Source organism: Doryrhamphus excisus, chromosome 15, assembly GCF_030265055.1.
Source record: "Doryrhamphus excisus isolate RoL2022-K1 chromosome 15, RoL_Dexc_1.0, whole genome shotgun sequence".
Classification (NCBI taxonomy): Eukaryota; Metazoa; Chordata; class Actinopteri; order Syngnathiformes; family Syngnathidae; genus Doryrhamphus; species Doryrhamphus excisus.
The window spans coordinates 17,716,089-17,742,500 of NC_080480.1; the positions used below are offsets into that span (position 1 = coordinate 17,716,089).

A 26,412-nucleotide genomic window follows, 5' to 3' on the forward strand; every position below is an offset into this window, starting at 1 on the left:
GCAGTTTTTCAGGTACTGCGAGACAATGCTAAATGCTATGTGTATATAAGCTCTTGCTGAAAAAATGAACAACGTCACTCTGTGGGCGGGCTCTACGTAAACAGGAAGTGTGACGTAACATTTGTTTTGGGACGACAAGCGTAGAGACTGACCCACAGCCGTTTAAGAATGGAGCAAAACAATGCCGACTACAAGGTATCGACAAGGCATATTCATTTTTGTTCATTTTTCGAACGTGAAGAAAATGCTAATTCTGTCCGCCGGATAGTTTGAATACAGCAGCCAGTTGTCGTTGCCTGCCGTCATCTCATGTCGACGTGTTGGCTAGCTAGTCCTGCTCTCTACTGTAAATATAGATGGCGTTAAATCATAAAGATAAAGTTTGAGGAGATGTGAGTAGTATATGAGCAATAGATTGATGTTGAACCATATCAAAGAAACTTCGTCGTTACTTCATCACAAGACTCCTTACGTGACCTGTCAGACCGGCCCTGCTGATCACGTGATGTGTCGACGCGGTGTAGTTTAGGACTTTAAGACTTAATTTAAAAAAAAAATCCCAAATTTGCTGACCGTGTGTGGTTCTGATTAGTGTGTGCTTGCTAACTGCTTTCCGTTCCTCCTCAGCTGATATTTGAGAAGGAGGGAGTGTACCTGCACACCAACGCCAAGAGGAGCAACCAGGACACCAGCATACCCGGCTTCATCCGCATTGTAGAGCGGGTATGCAAAGACACATTTGTGTAACAGCTGTCTTGATGCCTAACAGCCGCTGATATCATACTTTATGCTCTGCTTCCAGGCTGGGGTGCCAGCTTTGGAATGGAGTCCGCTGGAGGACGAAGGCCGCACGGCTCCGGCTGTGCTCTACACCAAAAAGGTCAGCTGCCATCAGTCAGTCGTGTGTGAGATACGCAGATTGTAACCACCTTTGTACTCTTCAGGATGGAGAAGGAGGAGAAGAGGAGACAAACTTTGACCCCGGCTACGAGCCAGACTGGGCTGTCATCAGCACTGTGAAGAAAGACCGAGAACACGTCCCCGTCAAAGAGTCAGGTGCAGCCTGAACTTGTACGGTGTAAACAAGGAGCGGGCGTGTGACTGTCTGTCATCTTCTTCTTCAGGTCAGTGGTCCTTTTCCCTGCCTCTGTCCGAGCTCTACTCGCTGAGGAGGGCCCGCTTCTCCCTGGGTAGAAACTTCCTGGTGTTGACCAGCAGAGGGGGCCACCCGCTGCCTCCTTTGCACTTCCACAGGGGAGGGAGCAGGGAGCTGCTGCGCGCCCTCAGCCGCTACATCGTCCTGGACCAGTAAGCATCATGCCCACATCACACTGGCTGGTCATCAGACTGTTCAACCACACGCTATGTGGACTTTGTCGTCTTTAGGTCTCCCGTGGACGGGCGTCTCTTCCTGGCCTACCCTCAAGACCCCAACGCTCTTTCTCAGTCCTTTGATAAGCTGCACCTCTTTGACGATGGCCCAGATCTCGTATCGGTAAGTCTAGCAGTATAACATCCTTCATGGTGGTCTTCATCTCGCTCTTCTTCTGGACAGAGATTCATCCAGGACCCCTACGCGACTACGTTTGGTGGATTCTCCAAAGTCACCAACTTCTTCAGGGTGGCTCTGCGGCCCCCGGATTCCCCGCTGCATCAACGTGATGCTCAGGATTCAAGTATGGCCCCTCAGTTTGACGAGGAGCCTGGCTTTGAACTCATCACCTGTGTAAGATAGCATCAAACGCCGTGTGGACAAAAGTGTTAGGACCTCTTGGGTGACCCCTTCTTGTCAGGAGAGTGGAAGTGTCCTAATACTTTTGTCCACGTATCTGTCACGTTGGATTGTTTTACCAGAAAACTTACATTGAAAGACGTCGAGGTGCCATATCCGGCCCCCGGGCCGGGAGCCCCATGTCTGGCTTTTAGAACGTATTTGATTGCTGATGTTGACCTGATGTCTTCCCTCCAGGGGGTGGAGCTCGGCCCCAGGCCAGCTGTAAGCAGGGGTAAACCTCTGGACAAATGGGAGGAGTTCCTTGACCCCGAAGGTCGCGTGAAGAACCCAGAGAGCGTCAAAGAGCTCGTCTTCCGAGGGGTGAGACGCAAACCTCACGCGTGTGGACGAGTGGTTGAATGAGTTGTTTGGTATTGACGTTACGCCCTCTCAAACGTCTCAGGGTATCACCCCGTCGCTGCGGAAGGAGGTGTGGAAGTTCCTCCTGGGCTTTTATCCGTGGAACAGCACCCGTAGGGAGCGGGAGGACATTTTACGCGTCAAAACGTGCGTGTTTTTTTTTTAAATGTGCTTGATTACACCCGCTCTGCTTCAGTATCATTTGTTAACTTGATAATATATTAATAATAATAATATACCTGCAGTGATGAGTACTTCAGGATGAAGGTCCAGTGGAAGTCTGTCACCGAGGAGCAGGAAATGAGGAACTCACTCCTCAGGGGATACAGAAATCTGATTGGTGAGTCGTGCTACACATCAAATAACCAAATTGCTAAAAAATGTACTTAATCCCTCAAAAGGTTGTATGTTAAGTTTAAATGAAATACTTTGGAAAGAATGTGGGCCGTATTTATACACTTGGCGGACCAGATGTGGCCCCCGGGCCGTAGTTTGCGCACCCCTGCACTAGCAGATAAGAGGCTAGCAAATCTGCGTCTCCATAATCCGCACTGCTTGCTAGTTGTCATTCCATTAAGGATTTACTATCATTATATGCAACTGTCCTGCTGACGTAGATAAGCAGCACATAACCGTGATGCATTCAAGGACCGCCCGACAAAGTGCACAATGCAATTATTACTGATATACGGTGGAACAAAGAACATTTTGACCACAAATATGACTGTGTGTGTGTGTGTGTTGCATCACAGAGCGAGACGTGAACAGGACAGACAGACACAACACCTTCTTCTCCGGGAATGACAACCCAGGCCTGGCTCTCCTCCATGACGTTCTGATGACCTACTGCATGTACAACTTTGATCTGGGTGTGTTCTCAACGTTCACGCTGATCCGCTTCCTGAGGATCTTTGACTTTTTTTTTTTTATAACTGACCTTGAAATGCGTCGGCAGGGTACGTGCAGGGCATGAGCGACCTCCTGTCGCCTTTGCTCTTCGTCACTCAGAACGAAGTGGAGTCCTTTTGGTGTCTGACAGGCTTCATGGAGCTGGTGGTAAGAAAACCGCAGATATTCGCTTCCTCCGTCAGTGAACATACCATGTGACCCCTTTTTTTTCTCTCTCCACTCAGCACCACAACTTTGAAGAGTCCCAGGAGGCCATGAAGCAGCAGCTTCTTCAGCTCAGCATCCTGTTGAAGGCCCTGGATCCAGAACTCTGCGACTTCTTGGGTGAGTCATGTTCTCAGTCAGATGACAGGATATGAAGATATGAAGATAACGTCCTGGTTTTTGTCCGCTAGACTCTCAGGACAGCGGCTCGCTTTGCTTCTGTTTCCGCTGGCTCCTCATCTGGTTCAAGAGAGAATTCTCCTTTGAGGACATCCTCACGATGTGGGAGGTGATAACTTCCGTGTACATTAACCTATCAATCAAGTCATAAGCTAAGCTAGCAGATCAATCACCTCAAGTAACACCCGGCGTGTCTGCTCAGGTGATGTGGACCCGTCTGCCCTGCGACAACTTCCACCTTCTGATCGCCTGCGCCATCCTGCAGTCGCAGAGAGGAGAACTGATCGGCTCCGACCACGACTTCAACACCATCCTGAAGGTCTGAGAAGAAGCCTTCCCGTCGTCTTTTACTCCTCATGCTCACTCCTGTGTCCTTCCGGTGCAGCACATTAACGAACTGAGCATGAAGTTGGACCTGCAGAGCACCCTGCGTGGAGCGGAGGCCATCTACCTGCAGCTGCTTCAGTGTAAGGTGAGAAGAAAGACCAACACGAGCTAGCGGCAGGTACCGTTGGCAAAGCAAGCAAACAACGATGCCTTGTAGGTAGAAATGGGAGCAAAATTCCCCCACATTACACACAGCTGTGCTTCAGTAAGCCCCGCCCCTTGGCAGACAGCTGAATGGACGGGAAAAGGTCTCCTTTGTAATCTGACCCCCCCTCCCCCACCCCATTCCTAGGAGCTCCCCCTCAAGGTGCAGGAAGTTCTAGGCCTCTACGTGCCGTCCAGCTCCGAAGACGAGAGCCCTGACTCGCAGGACAGCGAGACGCAGCGTCTCCTCGGCCAATCGCAAGCCGGGGCCGCGTCAGGTGATGCCGCCTGCGCTCCTCCTTCACCTCCCTCTCCCCCCCGCCCGTAATACCCGCCGACCGTCACGTTGATGTTTATATATCATGAAAAGAATATGAACTGTTAATGCCTGAGTGGACGCTGCAATCCACGGAGGACGACGTGCCGCAACGTCCAAACACCCTAAAACACGTGCATCGGGAAATAGCTGCTAGTACTACACGTAGTATAACAAATACTAGTATAACAAATACTGATGAAGCTAACATTTGGTCAGGAATATGAAGTGCTCAAACCAAAGTCAGAGTGCGGATCTGTGGCGATTCCGCAATCAGGAAAAAGCAGGAAGGAACAAAAGCATGTTTTGGGAAACTCGGCCTCTGTGCAAAATAACGCCCTTTTTTTCAACTTTATGCTTCTACAATCATTTTTTCCTCGTAATATTAATACTTTATTCTGGCAGAATTGCAATTTTTTGTAAGATTACCACTTTTATCTCATTATTATAACTTTGACCATAAAACAATATTTTCACCTTATTGACTTACAATAGCTGCTCTTCCATTTTGACATTTTTGTCCCTGTTTAATTGTATTTGTGGCCCCCGGTCCGCCCTTTGGACACCCCTAACATATGTTATGGGTGTGCAGCATTTTCTCCTTGCATGTGATTTATGGTGTTGGTGTTTGGCCACCGTAGTTATTACAATGCGTCAACAGCAGGGGGCGATGTGGAGACACACTCATGAAGGCCACCATTAGTTATTACAATGTGTCCACAGCAGGGGGCGATGTAGAGACACGCCCATGAATGTCACTGTGCTCTCTCTCTCTCAGTCCCTTTGTAAACAAACACCTCTGTCACTTTCTCCTTCCTCTTTTTCATTGAAGCTGCTCTTTTCCATGTTTTTATTTTGTTAGTGTTTTCCTAAGAAAGGGAATATGATCATAACGAAGGACATTTTGCGTACTATATCGTGGCCCCTATGCAAAGCGTGTGCATGCCTTCATGGAGTTGACATGCTGTGTGGTCATCTTGTAACCTTTGGACCTTCTGCTAATTACTACAAAATAAAAGTTTAATGAAGTAGCGTAAGTTAAAAATTGTCCTCTTAATTTGCACCGTATCCATACGGCCAAACTTGACCCCTGACCCATGGCAACAGAGTAGGTTTGCAAGCATGTTGTATTTCTAGTCCCCTACTGGGATCTTTCGTCCCTCACTACATGCCACTTTTCCCAAAAATAAGAAACGATGGCAGTTTATTAGTCCAAGAATATTGACTTAGAAGTTATATGTTGTATTCCGGCCACTAGGTGTCAGTAATGTTACATGATGTTAGATCACTAGTGATGTGCCAGGAGAGATTACCGTTTTGTTGATATGTTGTGTACCTAATGAAGTGTCCTATGAGTGATTGGCACCAGACAGCGTCACGTGTTGTCTTAACTTGTGAACTGGTTAAGCTCCCCCCCCCCCCACTTACGCCCCCCCACCCTCTCCTTACACACCAGCAGGTGTCTGTGTGCGAGTTGAATGGCAGCAAGCAAAATAGGACCTCTGTTCTCCAGTGTCCCGGGAAATGAGCTGGAAAATGAGGGGCGGATCACCACGCCCCCTTCTCAGGACCCCGCCGCGCTCCCCTTTGGGCTGTGCCGCTGTCTCTCGTCCCCCCTTTTAAATACAGCTGCGACGTATGAATTTAGCAGGCTGTTTAAACAGGCCGGCGATCTGTCACCGGGTTTCCCCTCGACACCGCCCCCCTCCACCGCCCCACCGCCCCGCCGTCCACCCCTACCTGACCCCACTTGACTGGCAGGCTCTGACTTATTCACCCGCTCATTCAAACTCAATCTGCTTTCAGTGCTTTGAATGTCCGCAGCCTTGTCGACAGCTTTAAGCCTCATTTTCTCCCAATCATCATCCCGGGATTATCCTTGCTTCATTTTCTTCCCATGTCTTTTTTGTCCAAAGGACTTAGTTCCTGCAATCAGACTAATTTTTGTTTTAGGTTTTTAGGTTTTAGGTGTTCTCACCACCTACACATCACATGCTTCTACTTTTTCTTAGAAAATATTATATATGGATATATTCCAATGATGTGGCTTGGCTAAAAGGTCAAATAAGTCAACATTAACTATGGTAATGGTAATGGTTTTATTTCATTTGAACATGCATCAGATTACAATTGAGTGCATCCCATAATCAGTTCCCAGTTCCACATGTCCAAAAGGAGTAGGAAGAAGCAAAGCTTATTAAATCCTACCCCTCCATCTGGTACTTTTACAATCAGTAACTGTTACATTTGTTCACTTCCTGCTTTCTGAATATATTTTTTTCTAAAAGTTTTTTAATTTTTTTTATTGTATTTTTTAATTTATTTTTTTAAATAAAATAAATAAATAGGTGATATGAGCATCCAATGACATAATGGTTACCATAGTAACTGTCAATATAGTGATATATATAGCACATCATGACTGGTTCAAGACTCTTCATAAACTAGAAGCCTGTGCTCCGCTCTCAGGCGTCTTGAGCGCGTCCCCCCGATTACCGAATTTATGTATATCAGAATCATTTGTGTTCAAATGCAATATACTTTGATTTCTTGTGAGTATTTTTTATGCATCTGCATCACGGAGCATGACAGTTCTTCATGTACTGACCTATTCTGGGTTGCTTTTATTTAGCATCTTTCCCTGCTTAGATTCTGGCTTGTGACTAGCAATATGTGTGTGTGTATGTGTGTGTGTGTGTGTGTGTGTTGTGTCGTTGGTGCAAACTCGGGTGTGATTCCAGTCAAAGCGCTGAGTGGTGAATTATTGATGCGGCGCGCCGACGTCCACTTGAAAGGTGATCCGCCGCTGAAAGCCACCTGTAACGAGTGTGTCAAATCCAATCTGTAACCCTCGGCCGGGGCCAGGGACGGCACCCCCCCCCCCCCCCCCCCTCCCACGTTGCGACCGTGTGCTGCTGCTCTCCGGGGAGCGTGTGACAAGTGTGTCTGCGTCAGGAGTGTGCGAGGCAGCAGGCAGAAGGCCAGAGCCTGTTGTCTGACACTGATTTGTAAAGGGAGACAATACGCCTCATTGACCCGACCCATTGGACCGGCCGGCACTGTCTGTTGCACATACCTCCATCACGGCTCTTTAAACACCAGCAGCAGATTGCTGGGGGGGGGGGGAGTACATGAGCTGCTTTGACAATGAGGATGCTCCAAGGCAAACCTTGATGGAAACCTCTTTTTAAATCCCGACCTCAACTAAAGACCCTGCTAGCGCTCATATTAGCAAACACAGCATCTCAGCATCTGGCAAACTATTAACAATTTTAGCTCATATTTTAACGGTTTTGTGCTAAAAATAGATATTATTTATAGTTTCAATAGAACTTGCTCACATTACAAATTTCAAACATTTTGTTTCCATTAGATAAAAAACATGAATAGGTCTCTAATAATAATAATAATAATAATAATGTCTAAAAATACTTGTATGTGTCTTATATAGTATAATACATACTACACATAATACATACTATACATACATTATACATTAAATATAATGTAATGCAATATATATGTATATATATGTATAAATATATGTGTATAATAAGTTTGTTATTATATTATCATTATGTACGTATACTATTCTAAATGTAACAATGTTATCATTTTTAAATGTTTCCATTGATTCCATTTGTATTTAATTTAATTAACAACATTATGAAACATTTGAGTAAATATTACTATTACTAGAGTAAATATTACTAAATATTACTTACTGTGTTTACAGTTTTTAATATTAGAAAGAGTACTTGGTTGAAGGAGCACAATAATAAATGAATAATAAAAAGCCAACATGATAATCTTTGCCAATGCAGAATGTTTTCATCCGATGCCATGACAGGGTGTACCTAATGAAGTGTCCTGTAAGTACTACTACGAAAAACATGATATTATTATGTACTATCCCATGACTGAGGGTGACTAATATATTTTGCCCTTCAAGGTCCCCCGCCTGGCCCAGCCGTGCCCCCTCCCCGCCCCCCAGCATCCATCCTCAGCATGACGTCCCTCGCTGATGTTGTAAACAAACACCGTCTTCTATTGTCATCCATTCCCATTGTCAGAGAGTGGAGATGACCTTTTTCTCTCCACTCGCTCTGCTTCTCTTTCTTCTGCCCCCCCCCTTCCCTCTGGCCCCCCCATCTCCTTTTCATCATCGATCCCAAGCTGTCGCCCCGCCACTCCCTCTCTTGTCTGCCCTCCCGCCCCCCTCCCTGGCCTGCTCTCTGCCTCTCCCCACCTGTTGAACAATTGTCTCGCTATTATCTTATGTCACTCCGTATTGGCCCCGCCTCTTTATCCCCCTGTCGCCGCCACGCCTTCTTCTCCGCCTCCCTGGTATAAAAGTGGGAGAAGGATCGAGGAAAAGCAAAGTGGCGAGCTCCTCTTTGGACTTTTTAGCCGGCATGCAAATGGAGAGAGGTGCCCCCATGTCTCTGTGGTGTGAGGAGGTGGAGGACGAGCGTCAGACGGAGGCGCCCGTCCCGACTCCGCTGCGGGCCGCCTGGGACCCGTCGGTGTCGGGGCATCGTGTCATCCAGCGGCTGCTTCACGTGGAGGAACGCTACACGCCCTCGCCGCTCTACATCAGCCTCATCCAGCGGGACCCGCAACGCAGGGAGGAGCTGTCCAAGTGGACGCTGGAGGTACGTCCTCCCTTGTCCGCCCTCGCCCCCTGCCCCCAGGGTGTATCAACCTCCCTTTTCCACAGGTGTGCTGCGGTTGCGGCTGCAATGAGGCCGTCTTCCCCCTGTCTGTCTCGCTGATGGACCGCTTCCTGTCGGCCACCCTGACCCTGCCCGTGTCGCCGTACTGCCTGGCCGCCGCCTGCATCCTCATCGCCTCCAAGCTGACAGAGTGCGACAACATCACCTCGGAGGCGCTCTGCGCTGCAGCGGAGGACCACTTCCTGCCCTCCAACCTCAGGGTGAGTCCAACATTATGGCGGAAATCTTACACAACACTTTTCTTGCTCAGCCACTTGTCGCCTGGTAGAATTCTCCACCTGTTGCCGGGCAGATCTACTAGGCCAGGGCCAGGCACAGGGCAAAGGTTCGATTCCCAGCTAGGGTTGGAAGAAATTATTTCTTACATATAAGAATAGAAAGATTATTGGTCTATTTATATGCATTTATGTTCATGCTCTGTATTAATTATACATGTGGGGCACTGCCCCTACTGCGGATTGACCAATGGCCCTCCATTATTGGCCCTTGAAAATACCCAAAACTATTTATATGCATTTATGTTCCTGCTCTGTATTAATTATACATGTGGGGCACTGCCCCTACTGCGAATTGACCAATGGCCCTCCATTATTGGCCCTTGAAAATACCCAAAAGTGTTGAGTATAAATGGGACTCTGAAGGACCCAAATCACAGCGGTGACGTTGCCTTGTCTCCACCAGGAAATGGAACGCGTCGTGCTCGCCACCCTACGCTGGGACACAGCCGCCGTCACCCCGCAGGACTTCCTCCCGCACTTCCTGGCTTTGGTGCAGGAGCGAAGCGAAGGTGGCGACTCCGAGCAGGAGAGGACCACCCTGCGGCGGCACAGCGACACGTTGGCGGCCATGTGCGTCTGCGACCCCCGCTTCCTGGGGGCGCCGCCCTCGCTGGTGGCCGCGGCGTCGCTCAACTGCGCCCTACGGGGTCTGAGCGGCAGGGGGCGCCCTCAGCGGTCCCTGATGAGTTTGAGGCTGGCGGAGCTGTGCCAGGCCGACCTGGTGAGTGCCCAGCAGCGAGCCCAGCGATCCCTGCGAGCCCAGTGGTTGTTTTTCTAGCAAGGCTTTCTGTGTGGACTTGCAGGTGGTGCTGCAGTACTACAGCCAGATGATCGAGTGCGCGCTCCAGCAGCGGCTGAGCAGCGGCCTGACGGGGGCTCCCGCTGAGAAGGGTGACGAGATGGAGGACGAAAGAGCCAGCACGCCCACCGACATGAGAGATATTGATTTCTGAACACAAACATCTTTTCACGTGGTTGAATTGCAAGTGCGGGTCAATCAAAAGTCTTCATCAGTCAAACTGATATAAATTATGACCTCAAAATAACATATTTTTATACTCTTAAACCATTACACCATTGTACTGTTAATTTATTTTTCTCATTATTTATTTACCAAACTCTGTGTTCTTTCTTTGTGCCATATTTGAGCTATTTTTATTAATTTTATTCTAGACTTATCTATGTTGCTTCTTGCTTATTTATACATTTTATTTATTATGATGTGCAATTATTTACTTTTAATGTATGTATTTTAATTTATTCTTTTACCTGCCATTCATATGAGTGTACTTAATAAACTAATTAAATGAAGAATTCTATTTTTGGAAACAAATAAACACATTTGAGAACAATTTCTGCCCATGTTTTTGTTGCTGTGACTAACGCTGCCTTCACGTGCTCCTCCAAGGAAGACAATCTCAGGAAAATGCCAACGTTTCGCGTTGAAAAAGAAACCGTTTGTGAGGTTGTTGTAGTTAATTCAATCAATATATATACCACTATATATATATATCATAATTAGTATGTGTATTGTAACATTAAGGTTAAAAACACTGAGCACCAACGGGAACCTCCACAGACGTTGGCAATACCGATGTCCGTTATTTCCACAAGTCTTTGAATGCAGCATGTTGATGACGTCATCAGACCCGCCGCCAACTCAGCTCGCACTTCCTGGATCAGGGCCCATACGTTGGAAACATGCACCTGCGGTAAGACGAACCTGAATTAAAAGCTTTTTTTTTTAATCAATGTGGATTATCAGTTTCGCGATGTAAATGATCATTTCGAGCACATAATTGATGTGAAAGTGGAGCTACGCGTTTAACCCATCAGGTTGCTATTTATGCCTTTTGTTTAGCTATAGCTAGCTAGCTAGCTAGCTAGCGAATCATGTCAAAGCCAAAAACAGTAAATAGGTTTACTTAACTCATACTCCTACCCGAACTAGTTAAAAATATTTCCTAAAGTCGTTTTCAATTTATTTTGAGTATCGTGTTCTTGTTGGAGGCCAGTCAATAGCACGACTTGTACTCCTAAAATAAATGTCATATGACGAACTCCCTAGAGAAATATGATATTCTTGTCTTGGAACGTTAATAGAATAAAAAAAATAGAATAAATGCTTAATAACAATGCTAATAATGCTTGGTTATACATCCTCTGTTTTAATTCGGCGTGTTGTTTAATCGCCAGCTATGACTACTGGTGTGTAAATCCCCATTAGGTACACCTAACAGTCATGAAATAGTCTACCAGTTTGCTATTTAAGTAAAAACTAAGTAATATTATTGTTTTAAAGGCAGATTTACTTTTGACTGAATCCCATGAAGCGGGTCAAATTTAAGTGTTGATGCAGGATGTCTTTTGGTATGTTGTTGAGACGCCTTGATTTCCTCTTTTCTGACTTGTAGGAGGATGGAGCTGGAAAGTGCGTCGCTGCTGCTTCTCCTCGTCTCTGCCGGGGTGTGGTCGGTGCCCATCGACCGCAACGAGGTCCACCCGGACGTCAAAGAGGACGGTCAAGAGGAGAGCATGGTTAGAATCTTTTGTTGTCTCGAGCTCGTTTGTTGTTTGACACGTCTGACGTCACCGCAACACTCAACTCCAGGACACGGGTTTGTACTACGACCGATACCTCAGAGAAGTCATCGAGGTCTTGGAGACGGACCCTCACTTCCGGGAGAAGCTGCAGACGGCCAACACGGAGGACATTAAGGTAATCCCCGCCTGGTTCCCGTTTGACCACAGATGCTAACAATCTCCTCCTGGTAGAACGGCCGCCTGAGTAAAGAACTGGACTTGGTGAGCCACAACGTGAGGACTCGTCTGGATGAGCTGAAGCGGCAGGAAGTGTCTCGTCTGAGGATGCTGCTCAAGGCCAAACTGGACAGCACCAACACGCAGAGTGAGGCCAGCACGGAGCTTCACTCTTTTCAGTGGAAACTGAGAAGATACTTCATACCTGTGTGTGTCTTGTAGGCCTGCAGATGGACCACGCCTCCCTGCTCAAACAATTTGAACATCTGGACCCGCACAATCAGAACACGTTTGAGGCCAAAGACCTGGAGCTGCTCATCTCCACCGTAAGACCAGGCGGCCATGTTTTACCGGCACACACGAGCGAGGCTCACCTCGTACTAACCTCGTGTCTCTAGGCCACGAAAGACCTGGAGAACTACGACGCCGAGAGACACGAAGAGTTCAAGCGTTACGAGATGCTGAAGGAGCATGAAAGGCGCGAGTACCTTAAAGGTCTGGACCAGGAGAAGAGGGAGAAAGAGGAGAAGCGAATGCAGGAGCTGAAGGAGAAACATCGCCAGCACCCCAAAGTCAACGCTCCCGTGGGTGGCCGTGCGGGTTACTTGCCGTAAACAGGAAGTGCATCGTCACATGTGTCTCTGTTTCCTGTCATCAGGGCAGTGTTGCTCAGCTGAGAGAAGTCTGGGAGGAAACGGATGGACTGGATCCCAAAGAGTTCAACCCCAAGACCTTCTTCAAACTCCACGGTGAGTGAGCGCTCCCGTCTCCTTTTCCTATCTTGCTCACGAGTCCCACCATGTGACCTCGCTCGCCCTCTGACCTCGTTAGACACCAACGAAGACGGCGTCTTAGATGAGCAGGAGCTGGAGGCTCTTTTCACCAAAGAGGTGAGAGGGCGTCTCTGTGCTGTGTCCACGCAGTTCTAGTTGGTTTACCATGATCCTCTCGCAGCTGGAGAAGGTCTATGACCCCAAGAACGAGGAGGACGACATGATGGAGATGGAGGAGGAGAGGCTGAGGATGAGGGAGCATATCATGAAGAACGTGAGACTTGGTTTTTTTTCTTTTTTTTCTTGTGGACGTGCTATTAGGAATGGAATATTTTCCTCAAAGTTCTAGATGGCTGGTGCAATATGAATGTGCTTATCTACGACAGCGAGATGACGCGCTCAGAAGACCTAAGAACCCAAAGAAGGATGCTTCCTTAATCTGTCTTTCTTCCCTGAAGGTGGACACCAACAAAGATCGACTGGTCAGCCTGGAGGAGTTCCTCAAGTCCACGGAGAAGAAGGAGTTTAATAACCCCAAAGAATGGGAGGTCAGTAACCACCTGACATTTCCACGGTATTTCCCACAGGACGGCAATCTGCCCGTCCAAAAATGTCCTGTTTTGGAAAAACAGAATTAGGGTTCTGATACTCGTTAAAACACTGATCCCTCCTGCCACGTTGTCTTCTTCCCTGGCAGAGCAGTTGTGTATGAGGTGTGTTATGATGCCCTCTACTGTACACAGTTGGAACCACCTCCATTCAGAAACCTTTGTCAACCTCACGTTCCCCTCGTCTCCAGACGCTGGACGCCAAGCCCTTGTACACGGAGGAGGAGCTCCAGCGCTTTGAAGCTGAGCTCCGCGACAAAGAGGAGGAGTTGAAGAAGAGGGCGGAGACTCTGCGTCAGGAACAGGAGCTGCTGAAGGAGCGAGGCAAAGCCCTGGAGGCCCAGAGGCGGGAGTACCAGCAGGTAACCACGCCTGACACGGCCCCCGTCCTCGAACATTTTGTTCAATCGTGACAACGTTTGCTATTCCAGGCCGTGATGGAGATGTCTCAGAGGCAGAAGGAGCAGGTAGTTGATGGGCAGCCGCCTTCTGGACCTCACGGGGAACTGCAGTTCCAGCCTTCAAAAGCAGAAGATAAAGGTGCGCTTTGAGAGTGACGAGGGTGATGAACCTCCAGAGGTGGGCTTGAGTACGTTGTCTTCTTGTCTTTCTCAGCAGGAAAGGTTGCAGTTGAAGCTGAAGTGCGGAATCATCTACCTGCAGAACCACCGCAGAACCTGCCGACACACACTTGAACAGTCTCACACACTCACACACACAAACACACACACACACACCAACACACACCGCTGCTCGTTGAGAAGGTCGATACGTTCTTTCATGTCAGACTCCAAACTCTCCAGACTCACTAAAGTATTCCCTCGTTTGTCGTGGTTAATTGGTTCCATGTTTCCTGCGGCTCGCCCAAAGTCAGCTGTGATAGGCTCCAGCATACCGGCACGACCCGAAAGAGGATACGCGGCATAGGTTTTGCTAGCAAGCTATTTAGCTAGCCTCTCCAATTTACTTCTAACCCTAACCCTAATGCAATTTAAGGTCTATTTTTTGAGGAATAGTTGATAGTCAACCACGAAATGGAGTGTCGAGAACAAAAAATTGGCAACACCGGTTCCTCTTGCTACATCTTCTTATTCTCTGGTATATCAAGTGTCTTATAACGTGTTGAAGGAGGAACATGTAGCACCATATACGTTTGTGGCAGGCCGCCGGAATGAAGTGGATAAAATAAACACGACACACACACACACAGACACACACACACACACACACACACACCTCGATGTGCACTGCTTGACAGAATGTTGCTAAGTGTTCTTTGCTGTGGTCCGTATGAGATTCAAGATTGCAGTTTTAGTTTTATTATTTTGGGGGCGGGAGGGTTGCTGTGAATTTAAATGTAAATAAATTGTTAATTTAATGTCCAAATTGTTTGTTTTTTTAATACATTGACATTGTCAGTAAGTCAAAAAAAGAATCTACTGTGTGTATGTATGTGTGTGTGTATATATATATATACACACACACACACACACGTGTGTGTTGACATGTATTGTTTAACTGCCTTGCATGTGCTTGAGTTTTTCTTCCCTCAAAAACCAGTAGAACCCTTTTTAGAAGTAGAACTTCTCCACTGGGCCCGTCATCCTGTCACAGCCCCCCCCGGGGGACCCTGGCTGCCCGAGATGCTCCTTGGCCGCCGCCCTTCAGGACATTCCTCTCATCCACTGACCCGCCCTAACCTCACGTGGCCCCGCCCCTCCTGGTGTGCACGCAGCTGCCTCCTGTCCGTCACGTTTCTCCAAATAAAGACGCCCGAGTAAGAAGCCAGGATGTAAGGTGGGTGTGGAAAATAATTGTTGACATTCCGCTGTCACCATGATGCGTCATATGGAAAGAAAAGGTTTCGGAAGCTTTGGGAGGTGTCAATCAACTTTTTAAAAGGAGGCTACAACCTCATGAGACTATACTACATTGATTTTATATATATATATATATATATATATATATATATCTCCTTCAACATCGCCATCGATTAGCTCTGATTGGCTGAGAGGGGTAATGGTGGGAAAAGGAAAAACATTTTATTTTAATTTATTTTAGTTGTATTTACTTTTATTAATTTATATTCTTATTACAATGTATTTCTATGTTAATGTTACCGCTTTCAACACCTTGCAATTTTATCTTTCGCACAACAGAGGGCGCTATTGTCTATTAAACCTAAGTTGAATGTAGTCGTCCGAATTCAGCGATCAATTGTAGCGTTAAAACGCGACGGCGTTGGCGTCTGAACGTGATGAAAAGACGCCATTCTAGGCGGAGGGAAGGGGCTTTACGTCTCTAGGCGTCTTCCTGTGATGGAGATGCGGGAAGACGAATGACAGGAAGTGGTCAGGTGCACACAGACGTCAGCTGAAGGCGGAAGTATTGGCGGAGGTTTTCGAAGTAAGAGTGAAGCGTGGACGAGATGTAATGTAGTCTTTTATTTCAGGTTTGATGAACTACATTTACAAACGATAATCCCTACACCACGATACAGAAGCTGTGTTAAATGTAAAAATGACAAGAAAATCACTTGTGATGCTTCAAAATTAACTGCTTAAAACTTAAAACTTGATCATTACATAAGACAGGGCGTCGACGAAAGTGCTTGATAGTTTGAGTGCTTGTGTTTTCAAACGTTCATTCAGGGCTCACTAGCTCCAAATTGCTTTTATTGTGAAATCGCCTCCGGAAGTATCTCGCGCACAGGGCGGCCATCTTGATAGTCCAGGGTACCGTCGCTCCCATCGCGCAGGGAGGGGATGGAGCAGCCTGCTAACCGGGCTGGAACAGGACAACCTGCGGCCGCCGCCTCTACGACGCTCTGATGGACTGAGGCCGGCCTCGATGCACCTTTCCTTCCCATCCTCGCTCCACTATGAGTCGGGTAAGGAGACGCTCGGCCAGGCCCGGAAATCATCACCACTATCGTCATCATCATCATCATCATCATCGGTGTTTAGACCGTCCAGCTGTTTTTATGGGTGGGGGTGCTGTGTGAGATGAGGCGGAGGGAGTGGTGTCGTTGAGGGGTGTTGGAAGGAAACAGGCGTCGATGTTTAAAAAAAAAAAAAAAAAAAAAAGGCTTTCCACCATGTTGAAATGTCTTAATTAGGCCTCGTGATGACGAAAGGATGATTGACACCTCCCACCTGCAAGTCTGGGAATGTTCCTACGTTCCCTGCACGAGACAACCACCCTCTTCCCACCCTGGCATCACCGGGATAAAATAAACCAAATATTTCATTACTTCATCATGACAACACCTTTTTTTCTTATGAGAGCGTGGACCCTCCATCCTGACCCCCCCCCCCCCCCCCCAACCCCCCAGGCCTGCTGTTTAATGCCTTTCTGCTAAACGCTAACAAACATTCACTACGGCACACGCACGCCATCATGGCTGCCAGACTGCAGCATCGGCGTGTGTTTAGATGTTTGTAATCTTTTCTTCTTTCTCACAGGTTCTTCTCTGGTCTCACTGAAGCCTGGGCCGGGGGGTCAGGGGGCATCCACCCCCGTCTGCGCTTTTCCCTCTCTCACCCCTGCACCACCTCACCTGCACCCCACCCCTCCTCACCCCGGCCCCTCACCCAAGGACTCAACCAATCACACACCTGAGCTTCACATGACCAAACCTTAGAACCCCTCCCTCCCTCACACACACACACACACACACACACACACCTGGGCTTCAAGATGATGTGCGAGGTGATGCCCACCATCTCAGAGGATGGGCGCGGCGGCGCAGGAGGCGGCTCGTCCTCGCCGGCAGGAGGCGGCGCAGGAATGGGCGGCGGCATGGGAGGCATGGGGGGCTATGGCAGCAGGGACCCGCGCGGGGGCGGCGGCGGAGGCGACGAAGGGGGCAGCACGGGCAACCTGGAGTCTCTGATGGTCAACATGCTGACGGAGAGGGAGAGGCTCCTGGAGAGCCTGAGAGAGACGCAGGACAGCCTGGGGACCGCCCACCTCCGCCTGCGGGAGCTGGGACACGAGAAGGAGTCCCTCCAGAGGCAGCTGTCCATCGCCCTCCCCCAGGTAGGACTACTCCAGTTCAGAGCTAGAATGTCACTCTACACTATACAAGTTCAATCAAGTCTTTAGGCACACTGGAAGTGTAAAAAGAAGTGAAGCTGCTCCAAATCCAAAGAAAATCCAAATAAAATTATGCTAATTTTTGGCCCTTTGTATTGAGATGTGGACTCCTATAGAGCAGCTACACATAATAACCCGCACAGGAAGCTTTCTTGATCTTTCTTTGGATTTCCAAAACGCTCTGTTTAAATGGATTCCACCCATGGCCCGCCTGTGGTTACGCCCACTCTGCTGTGATTGGTCACACTCCCGAGCACTGTGGAACACTTCCGGACCCCACTTGCTAATTTTGTTGAACCCTTTTGGAGAGCTACTGGTAGGAAACCCCTGACTTAAAGAGTGGTAACCTAGGCACCGCTAAGGAGAGGCAGTGCCTCCACCCGGCCTGCCTGAGGAGGAGCACTCATTGTCGGACACACTTTGTCAGAAACATTGCAGGTGAAGGGCACTGCATGTACAAAGTGCAGACAAACGTGGCACAACCAACGTGACTTGCAACCACTCAAGCTAGTCAAGATGGCGAGGAATGGGCATCTGTCTCTGTGGTCACCATTTGGGGCGTGTTGAGCGCAACATCCGGGTACTGACGCCGCACGGCGTTTAGCGGTACTTCTGTGTGAACTTATGCACCCAAATGACTTAAGCATATGTAGGTACGCAAGTGCACCAAATGAAGTAAATACAGTGAACAAAATGAAAGGTTTGGACTGGAGGGGTGTGGCTTGGTCTAAGGAAGGTATCTGTCCATGGTGTCCACCTCCAGGGGATTGTGTTTGCGGTGCATTGTGCTTTGTAGCTCTTAAACGTGCTGTGAGGACTCGGTCCTGGATGAGAAACGTTAGGCCAGATTGGACGTATTTTTGAGACGCGCAGTGGCAAACCTAGCGGCTGTTACAGATTCTACGAGGGACGGGTTCATGGAGTTCGTCTGTGTGTTGCCAAGAGAGAGAAGGAACAGAGTGTGGAATAAAAAAAAAAAAAAAAAAGCCAAAGCAAAGAAGCACGGCGAGTGAGAGAGGACATAATGATGAGCATACTGCTGCATGTTGGAATCAGGTGATGCAAACTAGAGGGAGAAGATTCTAGAACGTGTGATGCACTTCACACCATCCTGTTCCTTGAACTCAGCCCAAAACTCTCTCAGAATCCTTTTGGGCTCAGAACACGCCATCTGCACACTCGGCCATCTTGTCAAACAAGCGTCCTCGCAGCCCAGTCGGCGTACCGCGTTGTGCCTGGACAGCGCAATAGGTGGCGCTGTTTGCCTCTTAAATAGATTTTCCTGGCTCGTGAGCCTAAGCGTTGTTTCCATGACTTCTGTGCAGGTCGGGCGTTTCAAGAAGTTCTTTTTTGTGTTGATGACACATAAAAATGAAAATACCCCCCCCCCCTTTGTTGTTGAAGTGTTGCTGTGGATACCGCATAGCTACACCAGAGGCAATTACATGTAATTGCACAATTTGACAAGCGCTCTGTCAGTTGGCCTCATGCCCATCATGGCGGCGCTCTGCTAACCTACAGGGAAACACATTCTCTGGGTATTATTATTGCGCAACAAAGATCATTTTAGATGCCACATAATCATAGTGTTGGACTTCATGATGGCGGCCATGTTTAAGGAGGGCTGGTCGGTTTGCTGCATGGTCTGTTGTCTTCTTCCTGTTTGCTCTAAAGGTATTATGGCAAGTGACACACCGCATATTCAGTATTTACAAATCACATTTTTTCCTCTGAAAATAGCTTTTTTTTCTGGCTATCATCAGGCAAAAATAGGCATATTTAAGCAAATCTTATGTATTTTGGCCTGCATAATATATACATATATATTCGGGCAAATATATGCAAATATAAGGCATTCAGGAGACTCATTCTAAGACGTGATACTGTATGTAGTATTCTACACTGGTCACTAGGTGTCAGTAATGTTCAGTAAGACACAAATTTGGAGTCTCCAATTAACCTAGCATGTTTTTGGAATGTGGGAGGAAGTACCCGAAGAAAACCCACGCATGCACGGGGCGAACATGCACACTCCACACAGAGATGCCTGAGGGTGGAATCGAACTCTGGTACGAGCTGTGTGGCCTATCCACTCGTGAAGCCACGAATCTTATTCATTCTTTATTATTATGCGTGCTACATTGGGTAGTTTGAGAGTAAAGGTGACTGTAGGGGTGTTATTTCATGTCTGGAAGTCTCTAGTAATGTTAATAAGCATATTTAGAAGGTCGGAAATAGGAAAATCCATGAATAAGGAATCATAATTTGTGGAAATTAATTTACCACGGTTGGCTCTGGAGCCAATTAACTGGATTATTGTGTGTGTGTGGGGGGGGGTGCATAAAAATGCTATTTTTTATGGGCATCTCAATTACTCAAGTGTTTGTTTTGAGGAACATCATGAGGTGATGCTGAAGCTCTAGAGTTGGTAACAGTGCCCTCTTGTGGCCCTGCAGGAGTTTGCCGTGCTCACCAAAGAGTTGAACCTGTGCAGGGAGCAGCTGCTGGAGCGCGAGGAGGAGATCGCCGAGCTGAAGGCCGAGCGCAACAACACACGAGTCAGTAGACTTCCTGATTCCACGTCCGATGTGAGGTCCTTTTGCTGACCGACTTAACCCGTACGTGTTCCTCCAGCTGCTGCTGGAGCACCTGGAGTGCCTGGTGTCTCGTCACGAGCGCAGCCTGAGGATGACGGTGGTGAAGAGGCAGGCCCAGTCCCCAGCGGGGGTCTCCAGCGAGGTGGAGGTCCTCAAGGCCCTGAAGTCCCTCTTTGAGCACCACAAAGCTCTGGACGAGAAGGTCCGGGAGCGACTGCGCGTGGCGCTGGAGCGCGTGGCGGTGCTGGAGGACGAGCTGCAGTCGTCCTCGCAGGAAGTCCGTTGAGCAAATATCACAGCAGCCCCCCCCCCCCCCCCCCTCCCTCCACTCATGACGTCCACTCTTGATGTTGTAGGTTTTGTCCCTGCGAGAGCAAATCAAGCGTCGACAGCAAGGACTCGACAAGGAGGTCGTTTAAGCCACACGAGTAAAATATTAGATTTGCATATTTCAATATTTAACCTGATGAATGTCAACGCAGCGGCTCCCCAACGGCCCCTCCTCCATCTTGGATGACGGCGAGATCGACCGGCAGCGGGAGGGCGAGATCGAGCGCCAGAGATCAGAGCTGGGCCAGCTGAAGGAGAGACTGGCGCTCATGTGCAGACAGGTACCAGGGGATGGTCACACTTGGGCAGCGGGGGGGCGGGGGGCGCCGCCCCTCCAGCACAGAGGTGACCTGACCCACCGCCCTCTCACTTCCTGTCAGGTGGGCGAGATCGAGGAGCAGCTGACGTCCGCCAGGAGGGAGTTGGCCCGGTCGGAGGAGGCCAACCAGAAACTCCAACGTGATGTGAAGGAGGTGAGACTAGATCAGGGGGATCCAAACTGCGGCTCAGGGGCCATTTGTGGGTCACAGCTTTTGTTATTTATTTGTTTTGCTATTTGTTATTTTGTTATTGACTTGAAAACAAGCTCAACATCATCTAAACATATTTATGTTTGAATTAAACATCAGCAAGAGAACTAAGGAAAACTGGAAACAGTCCATATTTCCAAAAATGGCACCTGCAAACCAAAACAGCCGACTCATCAATCAAAGACGTGCCGGGCCCGGCTGACATAATGCTTCATACCATGGATGGTAGGGTCCTAAGCACACCGTACATAAGGAGGGGGCCCTCTGATGTGTTGGGTCTGCAGGCCGTCATGGCCGCCTTGGAAGTTACCGTAATTACCAGGGTTAGGTACCAAAAATGGTACTTTCATAGGCACAGACCCAATTCCGCCAATGCTACCGAGCACCGCCGCAGGTAAAATCAAAAGGTGCCATGTTTTGTCACCGAAACACCAGTCTCTGTGGAGTGTCGTGGCACCGCCCCCAACTCCTAACAACGTTCAATTCCCAAAGCAAGAAGACAAAGCCAGAAGCTGAAATAAGTCAGATTTTTTTTTACCCGTTTAATGAATGAAATCGGTCATGAAATCCCAGGTGTGTATTTTATACACACAAAAGTACCGTAGAGTACTGGTTCCCGGGTACCCGTCATCGGTACTGCAGCAGTTCAAATGTGAAAGTACCCATCCCCAGTAGATACTTGGTAAACCCAAATAAATGAAAGTAAAACAAATGGCTTTCCCATTAATGATCATCCCATCGGGAAAATTCCCCAAACTCCCGATGGCGAGTCCGCCCCTGGATCTCCTCATCATTTGTCTTCTCCCCAGGCGCTGTGTCAAAGAGAGGACATGGAGGAGAGAATTACCACACTGGAGCGTAGGTATGTGTGTATTTTTCCCCTCCACAACACGCCTGGACTCCCCACCCGCCCCGCCCCTCCCCGTCCATCTGACTTTGTTTTGCCGCTTGCAGGTACCTCAGCGCCCAGCGGGAGGCGACGTCTCTCCATGACATCAAAGACAAGCTGGAGAACGAGTTGGCCAGCAAAGAGTCTCTCTACAGACAGGTGTGTATCCCTAACAACATTCCTGCTAGCGCATCTGGCAACACGCCGCTGTCCCTCTGCAGAGTGAGGAGAAGAACCGGCAGCTTCAGGAGCGCCTGGACGACGCCAAGCAGAAACTGCAGCAAACCCTGCAACGAGCCGAGACGCTGCCTGAGATCGAAGCTCAGCTGGCTCAGCGAGTGGCTGCCCTCAACAAGGTGTGTGGCGGGCGTGATTGGCGCGGTAGCGATTAGCGCCTTAGGCTGGCCACAATAAAAGGCCACTCCGAAAGGTCTTTGAGGTGAGTTGAGTAAAAACAAGAGTTTCTGTTTTTGTCGAGTGTATGTCGACTGCCGGTTTAGTAAAGTATGACACGTCAGGAACCGTACGCCGAACAAGCGACGGAGCGAAATGCTCCTCTGCTCACCTCCAGCATTTCTGGAAGCTTTTGACTGACGCCAAAATAAAAGCGCATTCATTATCCTGCCAGCTGCTGCCAAACATCTTAAACGTCCCCAATTAGCGCCTACGTGTCGAGGCAAGATGGAGGCCGCTCGTTGCCTGTACCGCATGCTAGGTCCGCTAACTCCTAGTCCTTCCGACACTCAGGCCGAGGAGCGCCACGGCAACTTTGAGGAGCGCCTGCGACAGATGGAGGCGCAACTGGAGGAGAAGAACCAAGAGCTGCAGCGAGTGAGTCACGCTTTGCTTCCCCACTCCCCGCCCTCCCTCTTACCGCCACCCCCTCACGGCGCCCCGAGTCGGGCTGCGTGCGAGCCGCACAAAGGCTGGCTAATTTTCTAAAGCAAAAGATCAGAATCTTGATGTCAAACAGAAGACTTGTTATGAAATCTCCTCCCACTCTGCCCCCCCCTCGTCACTCTTTCATCCTGTTTCCATCCCGCCCCCCCCTCCCCAGGCGAGGCAGCGGGAGAGGATGAACGACGAACACAACAAGCGTCTCTCCGACACGGTGGACAAGCTGCTGTCCGAGTCCAACGAGAGGCTGCAGTTGCACCTGAAGGAGAGGATGGCCGCCCTGGAGGAGAAGGTGAGCCCCCACCCTCCCCGTTTGGCCTGCAGGGGGAAAAATCTTGATCTCCTTAGGCCACGCCCTCCCTCATTCCACAAATGATGGATATGAGCAGATATGTTGGCATCCAGTATGAATAAATACCAATAAATAGTCACTAGACTCATGCCCCCCCCCCCCACGTGCCTGTCTTCTAGAACGCCCTTTCTGAGGAGCTGTCCAACATGAAGAAACTTCAGGATGATCTCCTCACCAACAAGGTGAGGCGTCACACCCTCATTGGACTCCTGCCGGTTATGTTGTTCCGGTTTTCACCGACTCTGTGCCCCCCCCCGCCTGCCCCCCTCCCAGGACCAGCTCATAGCGGAGCTGGAGCGTCTTCAGCTGGAGTTGGACCAACTGAGAGCCAGGCCCGGCGGCTCGTATTCCAGGTGGGGCCCCTCCACACCTCATCAAAAGTGATGTATTGTCAAGTTGAATGAATACCTGATCTGAAGCTCCTTCCCACAGCCACCCCCACCACCCACCCCCACCCCCACCCATGCCGTTTGTGTGCGTGTCGTGCGTCATACGCTGCATGACCTCATTCCTTCCTGCGGGGCACAACCAACCCTCCCATTTTGTCCTTATCTCTCCAGTCGATCCCTGCCTGGCAGCGCCCTGGAGTTGCGGTATTCCCATGGGGGCGGGTCCCTCCCGGCGGGCTCCACCACTCACCTGGATGCCTTCGGTAACACCTCCCTCGGGGGCGGAGTCAGGCGCAGCCACCGTGCGCGTTGGAGCTCCGTGCGAGAGGATGCCACCAAGGTAAAATTAAGACGGCACAAACCAGCAGGAGGTCAACGAACAATAAGTCCAACCTCGCTCACTGTGCAACAAAAATAACACCCAAGAAACACAGACACCCCCACACTGACTATGCCAGCATCGAAATAAACGTTCCACGCTCCTGTCAACATGGCTGAAAGACTAAAGACTATGTTGCTCTGATCTCTACTGCAGTATACAGACTGGGACACGGGGGCCCTGCTGGGGGCCGGCTACGAGCACGGCGTGGACGTGTGTTGCTCCGATGACGAGGACGACGGCGAGCATCGCTTCGGCTCCGAGCTGCTGTCCCCCAGCGGACAGACGGACGTCCAGACGCTGGCCATCATGCTGCAGGAACAGCTGGAGGCCATCAACAAGGAGATCAAGTAAGACAACGGGTCCCCGGGGTCCCCGCTCGCATGCTACATGCTACATGCTAAATGAAGCTACCAGCTGCAGGGACTTTTCTCCTCCTCCTACAACCCAGGCTGATCCAGGAGGAGAAGGAGAACACGGAGCTTCGCGCCGAGGAGATCGAGAGCCGGGTCAGCAGCGTGGCTCTGGACAGTCCGCCCATCCCGCCGTCCTCCCTGGGGAGGGATGGCACCGGGCGGGGCTTCATCCCCTCCTCCATCACCTCCTCCACGCTGGCCTCTCCCTCGCCCCCCAGCTCGGGACACTCCACCCCTCGCCTTCCTCACTCGCCGGCCCGTGAGAATGACAGACAGGTAGGTGCATGAGGAACCTCTTCCTTCATGAGAAGATCCAAAGATGTCCACCGGGACATTCGTCATCCTCCACTATTCATTCCTGGTTCCTCTGAAATGTTTTTAGAACAACAAAGACGATGATCGCTCCCTCGCCCTCCTCGACTCCACGCCCCCTCCCACGCCACGTGCGCTGCGACTGGACAGGATGACCCTCACCCACCCGGGGGCCATGCTGGATGACCCCCGCGAGTTCCGCAGGTGAGGCGGGTTCCGATGTCCCAAAAACCCGAAGGCATCCGCTGACTGACTTGCTCGCGCTTCCTCCAGTCTGTCAGCAGATGGCGGCAGCACCAACAGCAGCCAGGACTCCCTGCACAAGTCCAGCAAGAAGAAGAGCATCAAGTCTTCCATCGGGCGTCTTTTTTGGAAGAAGGAGAAGGGCAGGATGGGCCAACCCGGGCGGGATGGCTCGTCTTCTCTTGGTAAGCAGCAGAAGTATTGGGACAGTCTTTTTGGCATTATTCCTGTGTCGCCACCAGCTTAAAACATCAAGAAAGTCAGCATAAACATACCACTACTAGAAAGCACACAATGTCGGTACATGTTGGTCTTTTTGCTTCACTGACAATGTCAAGTGCTGAGATTTCACACTTTGTTTGACGGTCCTTGAACACACCATAGTGGTGCGCTAAGAAGCAAAAGTGAAACCTAAACATATCGTTCTCAGATGTTGCCACAACATAAAAAATACGCTGAATAGAAGACAAAGTGCAGTTGTTGAGTGACAGGGCCGCACGGTGGTTGAGTGGTTATCAAGTTGGCCACACAGTCAGGAGATGGGAAAGACCTGGGTTCCTCCCGGGTACTCCACTTGAACATCAGGCTATTAGAAAGGGAGGAGTCCAAATTAGACATATTTATGGACACTAATCAATTAGCTTGAAATGGAGCTCGTGTAACAGGATGTAGTTAAGTTGAACTTCCTGTGCATCCCCCAGCATCAACACCCTCTGAAGACCTGGCCTCCGGAGACGCCATGGCGATGAACAAGACCGGCACTCTCGGTCCGGCAGACAAAGACCGTCGCAGCAAGAAAAAGTACGTTGCTTCGCATTCCCGATGATTTACCGGAATAAAACGACAAGCGCTCCTTTTTCCAGGCACGAGCTCTTGGAAGAAGCGTGTCGCCAAGGCCTCCCCTTCGCGTCCTGGGATGGACCCACCGTGGTGTCCTGGCTGGAGGTACGTCTTCAAGTCTTCTTCAAGTCCCAGTTTAGCCCCCCGACCCCACCGAACCTGTCGCTGACCCCCCCCCCCCCCCCCTTCTAGCTGTGGGTGGGCATGCCGGCCTGGTACGTGGCGGCCTGCCGGGCCAACGTGAAGAGCGGCGCCATCATGGCCAACCTGTCCGATACGGAGATTCAGCGGGAGATCGGCATCAGCAACCCGCTGCACCGCCTCAAATTGCGACTGGCCATCCAGGAGATGGTGTCCCTCACCAGCCCGTCCGCCCCCGCCAGCACCCGCTCTGTGAGACGTCTGCTTTCTTTGTTTCGCCGCTACGCCTTTAAAGATGGCGCCAAACCTAAAGCAGCTGCCATGGAAGCTAATAGGAAACACGGGAATTTTGCAGAAATATGATTCCCAATCCCCGCCCTCGGCCATCTCTGTGTGGAGTTTGCATGTTCTCCCCGTGCATGCGTGGGTTTTCTCCGGGTACTCCGGTTTCCTCCCACATTCCAAAAACATGCTAGGTTAATTACCGACTCCAAATTGTCCATAGGTATGAATGTGAGTGTGAGTGGTTGTTTGTCTATATGTGCCCTGTGATTGGCTGGCGACCAGTCC

At 49.7% G+C, this 26,412-nt stretch overlaps 4 protein-coding genes across 5 annotated transcripts in view; all 4 read left to right on the top strand.

Moving 5' to 3' along the window:
* Window positions 1-86: 86 nt before the first annotated feature.
* On the top strand, window positions 87-5,596 carry tbc1d17 (TBC1 domain family, member 17). Its single transcript, XM_058048448.1, has 17 exons — window positions 87-195; window positions 628-723; window positions 803-880; window positions 945-1,056; window positions 1,125-1,308; window positions 1,387-1,495; window positions 1,556-1,726; window positions 1,970-2,095; window positions 2,178-2,281; window positions 2,380-2,474; window positions 2,887-3,003; window positions 3,090-3,190; window positions 3,268-3,367; window positions 3,439-3,536; window positions 3,630-3,746; window positions 3,813-3,899; window positions 4,107-5,596. The coding sequence occupies exons 1-17, from the start codon at window positions 169-171 to the stop codon at window positions 4,284-4,286; spliced, it is 1,902 nt and encodes a 633-aa protein (XP_057904431.1). The 5' UTR covers window positions 87-168; the 3' UTR covers window positions 4,287-5,596.
* Window positions 5,597-7,842: 2,246 nt separating this feature from the next.
* Window positions 7,843-10,732, top strand: ccndx (cyclin Dx). The gene is made up of 4 exons (XM_058048580.1): window positions 7,843-8,929; window positions 8,995-9,210; window positions 9,692-10,009; window positions 10,092-10,732. Exons 1-4 carry the CDS (start codon window positions 8,690-8,692, stop codon window positions 10,239-10,241), a joined length of 924 nt encoding a protein of 307 aa, XP_057904563.1. The 5' UTR covers window positions 7,843-8,689; the 3' UTR covers window positions 10,242-10,732.
* A 145-nt stretch (window positions 10,733-10,877) lies between these two features.
* Window positions 10,878-14,815, top strand: nucb1 (nucleobindin 1). Of its 2 annotated transcripts, none has more exons than XM_058048518.1 (13): window positions 10,878-11,000; window positions 11,703-11,826; window positions 11,900-12,007; window positions 12,064-12,196; window positions 12,271-12,374; window positions 12,447-12,632; window positions 12,707-12,797; window positions 12,880-12,938; window positions 13,003-13,095; window positions 13,280-13,369; window positions 13,621-13,791; window positions 13,861-13,969; window positions 14,045-14,815. In XM_058048518.1, the coding sequence occupies exons 1-13, from the start codon at window positions 10,990-10,992 to the stop codon at window positions 14,122-14,124; spliced, it is 1,359 nt and encodes a 452-aa protein (XP_057904501.1). In that variant the 5' UTR covers window positions 10,878-10,989; the 3' UTR covers window positions 14,125-14,815. The 2 variants fall into 2 exon arrangements, with proteins under 2 accessions (XP_057904501.1, XP_057904502.1); XM_058048519.1 differs by having other exon boundaries at window positions 14,048-14,815.
* Window positions 14,816-16,144: 1,329 nt separating this feature from the next.
* The window catches only part of ppfia3 (PTPRF interacting protein alpha 3), a 16,801-nt gene continuing 6,533 nt past the window's right edge, over window positions 16,145-26,412 (top strand). Inside the window, exons 1-22 of the mRNA XM_058048411.1 lie at window positions 16,145-16,319; window positions 16,894-17,470; window positions 19,984-20,085; window positions 20,162-20,401; window positions 20,481-20,534; window positions 20,607-20,735; window positions 20,835-20,927; window positions 21,794-21,846; window positions 21,939-22,032; window positions 22,095-22,229; window positions 22,621-22,704; window positions 22,931-23,062; window positions 23,242-23,304; window positions 23,396-23,475; window positions 23,683-23,851; window positions 24,047-24,240; window positions 24,342-24,582; window positions 24,689-24,822; window positions 24,892-25,046; window positions 25,563-25,662; window positions 25,725-25,806; window positions 25,894-26,094. Coding sequence (XP_057904394.1) covers window positions 17,129-17,470; window positions 19,984-20,085; window positions 20,162-20,401; window positions 20,481-20,534; window positions 20,607-20,735; window positions 20,835-20,927; window positions 21,794-21,846; window positions 21,939-22,032; window positions 22,095-22,229; window positions 22,621-22,704; window positions 22,931-23,062; window positions 23,242-23,304; window positions 23,396-23,475; window positions 23,683-23,851; window positions 24,047-24,240; window positions 24,342-24,582; window positions 24,689-24,822; window positions 24,892-25,046; window positions 25,563-25,662; window positions 25,725-25,806; window positions 25,894-26,094 — 2,877 coding nt within the window. The 5' untranslated portion in view covers window positions 16,145-16,319; window positions 16,894-17,128. The remainder of the gene's footprint in view (window positions 16,320-16,893; window positions 17,471-19,983; window positions 20,086-20,161; window positions 20,402-20,480; window positions 20,535-20,606; window positions 20,736-20,834; window positions 20,928-21,793; window positions 21,847-21,938; window positions 22,033-22,094; window positions 22,230-22,620; window positions 22,705-22,930; window positions 23,063-23,241; window positions 23,305-23,395; window positions 23,476-23,682; window positions 23,852-24,046; window positions 24,241-24,341; window positions 24,583-24,688; window positions 24,823-24,891; window positions 25,047-25,562; window positions 25,663-25,724; window positions 25,807-25,893; window positions 26,095-26,412) is intronic.